Source organism: Silene latifolia, chromosome 8 (genome assembly GCF_048544455.1).
Source record: "Silene latifolia isolate original U9 population chromosome 8, ASM4854445v1, whole genome shotgun sequence".
NCBI classification, from domain to species: Eukaryota; Viridiplantae; Streptophyta; class Magnoliopsida; order Caryophyllales; family Caryophyllaceae; genus Silene; species Silene latifolia.
This window is the reverse complement of record NC_133533.1, coordinates 22,812,454-22,819,786: the sequence shown is the minus strand read 5'-3', so window position 1 is coordinate 22,819,786 and position 7,333 is coordinate 22,812,454. Positions and strand designations below refer to the sequence as shown.

At 36.5% G+C, this 7,333-nt stretch overlaps 1 protein-coding gene across 1 annotated transcript; it reads right to left on the bottom strand.

The window, feature by feature from the left end:
• Positions 1-1,007: 1,007 nt before the first annotated feature.
• Positions 1,008-1,721, bottom strand: LOC141594850 (uncharacterized). The gene has a single exon (XM_074414839.1). The coding sequence runs from the start codon at positions 1,719-1,721 to the stop codon at positions 1,008-1,010; it is 714 nt and encodes a 237-aa protein (XP_074270940.1).
• Between the last annotated feature and the right edge of the window lie 5,612 nt (positions 1,722-7,333).

Below are 7,333 nucleotides of genomic sequence, written 5' to 3'. Positions count from 1 at the left end.
TTTGGAAAAGTAATTAAAGGATTTCAGCAGTAAAGTAACTGATGCTCTATCCCTTTTACAAAACAAAATCAGGTCATCAGCAAAACACAGGTGTGATAATTGAACCCTGTTGCACAGTGGATGAAATTTAAAAATCTCCAGCTTCTGAACCACCCTCAAAATTCTACTCAAATACTCAAGGCAAATGTGAAATTAAGAGGGGAAGGGGGGTCTTCTTGTCTGAGCCTTGTTTGTCCTTTAAAAAAGCCAAAGATGTTTCCATTTAGAGTCAGAGAGTAAGACGGGGTAGTCATACATTGCATAACAATTTGAGTAAATCTTTCAGGGAATCACATTGCCTCCAACATGCCATTCACAAAGCTCCACTCAACAGAATCATATGCTTTTTGTAAGTCCAGTTTCATCATGAGTCTTGGTGAACAGCTCTTTCTTTTATACATTTTGATCAAGTCCTGGCATATCAAAATGTTCCCTAAAATGTCTCTTCCTTTAATGAACGCACTCTGAGATGTACTGATCACACCAGGGAGTACTTGTCCCAATCTTGCGCACAAAACCATAAAAAGGCACTTGTAAATTGTGTTACAGCAAGCAATTGGCCTGAATTGCAACACACTTTCAGGCACCTCAACTTTAGGTATAAGGGTTATGATGGTATTGTTACATTGTTTCAGCGGTTGCCCAGATTGGAACACCCCTTTTACTGCAGCAATCACATCATGCCCAACAATTCCCCAGTTATCTTTAAAAAATTGACTATTATAGCCATCAGGTCCTAGAGCTTTTGTACCTGGAATAGCAAACATAGCCTCTTTAATTTCATCAGCAGTTACAGGTGTTAGCAGGATAGCACAATGTTCCTGTGTTAAACATTGACCAGCTGCAACAATCCTCTTAATGATACTGTTAACCTCTTTAGAAGTGCCCAACAGAATTTTATAATACTGCTCAAATGCATTCTGGATATCCTCAGGTTTGGAACACATACAATGATTCATATCCTTAATTTAAAGCACCCTATTCCTAGCCCTTCTTCTTTTAATTCGAGCATGGAAGTAAGAAGTGTTATCATCACCAGATTTCATCCATTCACACTTTGCTTTTTGCCTCAGATATTGGTCCCTAGCAATATTAAGTTCAGCAAGATCTTTTGCACACTCTCTTTCAGGCATGCACAAATCTTCATTAAGAGGGTCTTGTACTAACAATGTTTGGAACTGATGCAAAGCAATCTCAACAACATGAGTAAGATTTCCAATGTCCCCAAAATGCTCTTTATTCAACTTCCTCAGGTCAGCTTTTAAACCCCTCAATTTTTGAACAATTCTAAACATTGAAGTCCCTTGCCACTCCTTACTCCATCCATTTCTTATAATGCTATCATATTTTGGTGCTAAAGACAACATATTAAAATATTTGAATCGTGTGCCTCTCATATGGATCTCCCCCTCAAAATGAATAAGACCAGGACAATGGTCAAATAACCCTTCAGACAAGTAGTGCACATAACTATCAGGGAACATATCCACCCACTCCACATTAACCAAAACCCTGTCCGGCCTACTATAAATCTTGGTTCCATATTCATGCTTGTTAGTCGAGGTGTAGAAAGATCCCCTTGCCCCTAGATCTTCTAATTGACAGTCCTGAACCACCTGAGCCAAAGGAGCCATCTCAGCATTAGTTATAAGAGCTCCCCCAATTCGTTCATTGCTGGCCATGACGTCATTGAAGTGAGCTCCAACTATCCATGGTCCTCTCACATCCTTTTGGTATTGTCACAGACTGTCCCACAAAGGAATTCTTTCAGCCTGTTTATTCAAACCATATATAACAGTGAACCAAAACATTTTCCTCCTTGCTTTGTCCAACACTTTGGTATGAATACTTTGGATAGAGATGTCATACACCTCAACAGCAAACGAATTGGGATCCCAAATAAGCCAAATCCTTCCCCCTTTATGCAAACTAGAATTGGTACAAATAGACCAATCATCACACAAATTAACCCTAACTTTATTCCACTTGTTATTCTTAATTTTTGTTTCTAACAATCCAAATAAACCCACCTTATTCTGAGTTAAAAACCTCTTTATTTCTAGTTGTTTATTGGGATTATTCAGACCTCTGATGTTCCAGAAACCACAACTACCCTTATTCAGTAATGGTCTTGCTTGACTCCCCCTTCTCCATATTCCTGTACTCAATCAAACCCAGTCTAGCTTTGTGCATAGAGTTAGACAAAGCCTCCATAAAGGTCACACCCCCAATAGCAAACCTTCTCCCACCATCCTCATTTCTCATCAACCTAGAGATGAAGCGTCTGGGTAGAGAGCTCTCCACCAGAGGGGTATTAGCAACCATCACTGGAGTCATAACTGTTGCAGGCACAGTAGCAGTGGTTGGACCTAGATTTTGGACAGGTGTCTTTTGACTGCTCCTTTGAACAAGAACAGTCTTAGGAGGTTGCTTCACTGGGACTGGTTTAACACCTCCTACACCCTTAGGCCTCCACATTTTCGTAACCACAGGTTTATCCAACTTACCCTTCCTACAGTCAACAGCTAAATGACCTAACCCCTTACATTGAGTGCATTTCAGCAGTAACCAATCATAGACTACCCTGAGCGTCTGTGTTTTACCATTTTCATCCACAAACTTAAGCACTGTAGGGAATGTCTGGTCAATATCAACTTCAATCATAATTCGGGCAAACCCTAAGAAATTCCTATGAAAAGTGGCATCATCAAATCTTATGAACTTGCCTACTCTACTACAGATTTTCATTAGGCATTCAGTCCCCCGGAATTTAACATCCAAATCAAACAATTTCATCCATATAGGGGTCCTTTTAACATCATGCTTCACCAGTTGCATTTCAGGGTTCCACTCTTTGATAATAACCGGTTTATTATCAAAGAGTAGATGACTATTGTTAAGCACAAATTGTTCCTGTTCCTTTGTTTTAAATCGTACCAAAAAAATACCGTTGGGCATCAAAGAAATATTGTCAATCCCTTGTGCTTGCCACACCCTATTAACAAATCCCGTGAGAACAGAGCTTGGTGGATTCGCACCATGGACGTAGCAGACCACGAAAGTAGACCAGAACTTGATTTCACTAGAACGTCATCTTTGGTGATTTGAATCAGCACCGGTTCCGCTTGTTCTGATCGTTCTTTCACAAATTCCTCCTGAACCCCTTCTTCATCCTCTAGGATGACTTCAAGGTCGACATCCAGCTCCTGTGATGAAAATTGTAACTGCCGATGATGAGATATCCCTTTATTATTAGATTTTAGTCAGAAATCATCCTGTTTTTATGTATTTTTTTTATTAGAGATTAAAGATTTCTGAGAATTTTTAGTCGATTTTTTTGATCGAGCCATTGCTTGAAGAAAAAGCTAACTAAATTTTCATGCGTTTCTCTCTCTAACTTTCTCTCTCATCCTCTTAAAAAAACTTTCCCTTTTGAGACACACTATTTAACTAATAATTGCCGAATGAGTTTTAGCACACTCAACTCCTTTTCAAATCACGTAGTTATGCTTATGAGAGAAAAACAAAACACGCGAGACAAGTGAGGTCTCGCACAAAACAATGGGAACCATGCAATTAGGTAAACATACAAGCAATTAGGTAAACACACAAACAGGGACGGGTTCACATAGACACAAAATAGCAACCTTCTTTATATAGGTAGAGGATCCAAATCAAACAACTTCGGTTGTGTCATTTATTCTATCATTCCTCAACTAGTAGTCTAATGCCTATAAATGAAATTACTATGAAAAAGCTTAGAAAATTACATTTACTATATGCATAAACGATCGGTCCTTTATTCAACCTCCAAAGACAAGTGAGTATGGGTGAAAGAGTATGGAGTGGAACTCCCATGCCGCCCCCACATAATTGATAATGTTGCGTTCATCAAAGACAAACAAGGGTCGTCCTATTCTAGCTAGGCGGCAAAGGATGGCTATGTTTTTGGCAAAACAAATGATTATTTTCGAGGCGCTCCCTTTTATTTTTGTTATTTTCTTCTTTCATTTGATTTCCCTTTTTTATTGACCTAACAATTGAACTTTTTTTTTTTGGGAAAATGTAAGTTCTCAGTAACATCAATAATGGTCCCATACAAACAACTTTTAGAGCCAAGCTCTAAAACACATTTTTTTTCCTCAATTACCTCCTAAGATACTCCACCATGCTAAGGCTAGAGCACTTTTACTCCTAATATCATATTGAGCTAGATGCATTTGAACATCACTCTTAACATTTGCTAATAGAACTTTAGGCCTAATAACATAGCCATCAATTCGAAATCTATGTCTACAAAGCCAAACATGATACAACACGCCTGCCAGAATAAAAGCAATCACTTTTTTCTTACAGGCAGCTGCCTGTCTGAGTTCAGTCCACCATCTGATACAGTTTTGCTGCGGCATCTGTACCCTGCACCAGTTCCCAACCAGACTACTGCATTGGCTGCTAAAAGGACAGGCAAAGAGGAGATGATCCAAGTTTTCTTTTTGCAACCCACAAAAAACATTTGTTGCTTTGTAAAATTCCCATTCTCATCAGTCTATCTTGGGTAAGCAATCTATAATGTTCTATTAGCCAACAGATGAATTTCTGCTTTGGAATAATCCAATCATTCGGCATCCAAGGATACCAGGGTACCATTGCACCATCAGGCTTGAGCCACTGATAACCTGCTGTTATAGAATAATTCTCCATACTATAATTAGAGAATAAGTAAGGTTTAGTAAGTTGATTTACCTGACAAATCTTTCTCCAGGCCCAACTATAACCAGTACCAGGTTCATACTCCCACTACAACGAGGTTTTTATGTACACTGCATGCACCCACCTCACCCATAAGTGATCTTCCTTTTTTGCAATCTACCAAACATACTTCCCAACAGTAGCCAAGTTCCAAACATGGAAATATATAATTCCCAAGCCACCTTGCTTCCTGGGTTGGCAAATCTGATCCCAAGAGACAAGTGATGGGCTCTCGTTATGGTCAGTGCCATGCTAGAGATAGTTCCTACAGATAGCTTCAATCTTAGAAATCACAGTCTTGGGTAGAATGAAAATCATGGCCCAATAGTAGTGGAGAGTACTCAACACTGCTTTAATGAGTACAATCCTTCCTGCATAGTATAACTTTCTGGATCAATGACCCCTAATTATGTCCACCACCCTCTCAAACAAACATTGACAGTCCAGAACAGACAGTCGTTTAGGGGGCCCAGTGACCCCTAAGTAAATGAAAGGCACCGTCCCTCTTTTCATCCCAGTAATTTGTTCCACATCCCTGATAACTTGCTTTTCCATGACATTGCAGAACAAGCTATACTTGCTTCTGTTCATGACCAGTCCAGTAGCTTTTGAAAATAAGTCAAAAGCTTTCATCATCAATGTTGGAGCTTGTGTCCTCCACAAATTAGTGTGATAACATTTGTAAATCTCTTACAGGTTCACAAGGGTATACTTCGTATATTTAATCAGTTGATTAACGTTTACCTAATAACGGTTGGCTTGCTAGAAAGTTTGACGTTATTATCATACTGATGGCGGTGATCAACTGGTCCCTAAAGGTCACACCTATAGGATGTGTTTGAGAAACGTGGTTATAGAAATATAATTACATTGATGCCCAAAATGACTAAAAAGTTAGTCGATGTGTTGATGAGATAATTATTTAATGAAAATTAAATAATATTAGTTGAGACAATTAATCAGAATTAAATAAATTAAATATAATAAGTTATATTTAATTAAATATATATAATGTTAGCTTGGACGAATTAATCTGTTAATTCGTAATTAAATATAATCAGTTGTATTTAATATCAACAAGCTGAATGTGTCATAGTGGTAATAGTGAGGGTACACATACCAAGAGGTCATGGGTTCGATCCTCACTAGATGACAATTCAACACATATTATATATTTTTGGAAAGACCAAAAATAAGGAGGAAATACTCCTTGTTTCGGTTTACTTGGCCGAAAATTAGGAGAGTTTTTACTTTCCTAATTGACTCCAAGTTTCGGTCTGTATAAAAAGAAAGGTAGAGATTTATTTCTACCCTAATGCTTTTTCTTGACCTTGCCTTCTCTCTCTCATCACAAGAACACAAAAAACAACTAAATTTTACAGAAAATTTTAGATCGATTTCTAGCATAATCAAAGGGCATATCTCATATCGTCTTGGGTTCAACTAATAGGCGAATATCAATTTTGATATTGTTCTTAGGCCATATTTGCTAGGACCGAAGGTTATTTCTGAATCCTTTACTTTTATTTATGTATTTTATTTTATGACCTTAGGTCATCTTTGTTAAATCGTTATAATCCTTCAGTTTAAGGGAAGTATACAGATTATTTTCCCACAAGTGTTATCATAGCAATAGGCTACGATTTTAATCTTGATGATTTTCATAAAATTTGTATGTGAACAATAGGATTTTTGAAAAAAAAAAATTAGGGTTTCCAATTTTTTTTATGGTTCGAAAATTTTTGTGCCGTTTTTCCTGCCGTTTTTTCTTTCAGTTTGATGATATTTTTTCCATTCTATTTTTCATATTATAGTTTATAATCGGTTAAAATTATCATATGAAGAATTGGTAGTTTTTGATTTAATGCAGATTAAGTTAAAATTAAATGGAATCGTCATATTTATGATAAAAAGATTGTTTTTGCTATATAGTTTTTGGCATATAAATTGATCATGTTTATTATTTCATATGCTAATCATGTTCTAATAGCAAAGGTAAACAATTTAGTCATCAAATCTTGTTTTAGGGCATATTGCCGCAAAAGAAAAAAAAGGGGAGGACGATTTAGGGTTTGCCGCATAAAAAAAAATTGGTTTTTTTTTTTGGTAAACCGAGAAAAGAAAAAAAAAATAGGAAAGTTTTTTTTATTGCCTTTTTGCCGAAAAAGAAAGAGAAAAAATTTTATGGAAAGTTTTTCCTTGTTTTTCCTATTTACCGAATAAAAAAAAAGGAAGGGGGCTGTTTTTTTAAATTCAGCCGTGACAGCTGAAATAAAATAAAATTTTTTTTTTTCAGCCGAGACCAATTTGAATAAAATTGTTTTTTGTTTTATTTTTTTTATTTTGGCCAATTAGTTATTGTGAATAGGTTCACAATTTAAAGATACCGAGTTATTTTAAAGCAGTTTAAAATTTTGACGGATAAAATTCATATTACAAGTTTAATATGGATTGAGAATGAAAGTAATGTGATTAAATTGCGGAATTGTCACTTAATTTAATTTAAATAGGTGGTTTGGATAAATTAATCAACATAATTAATGAA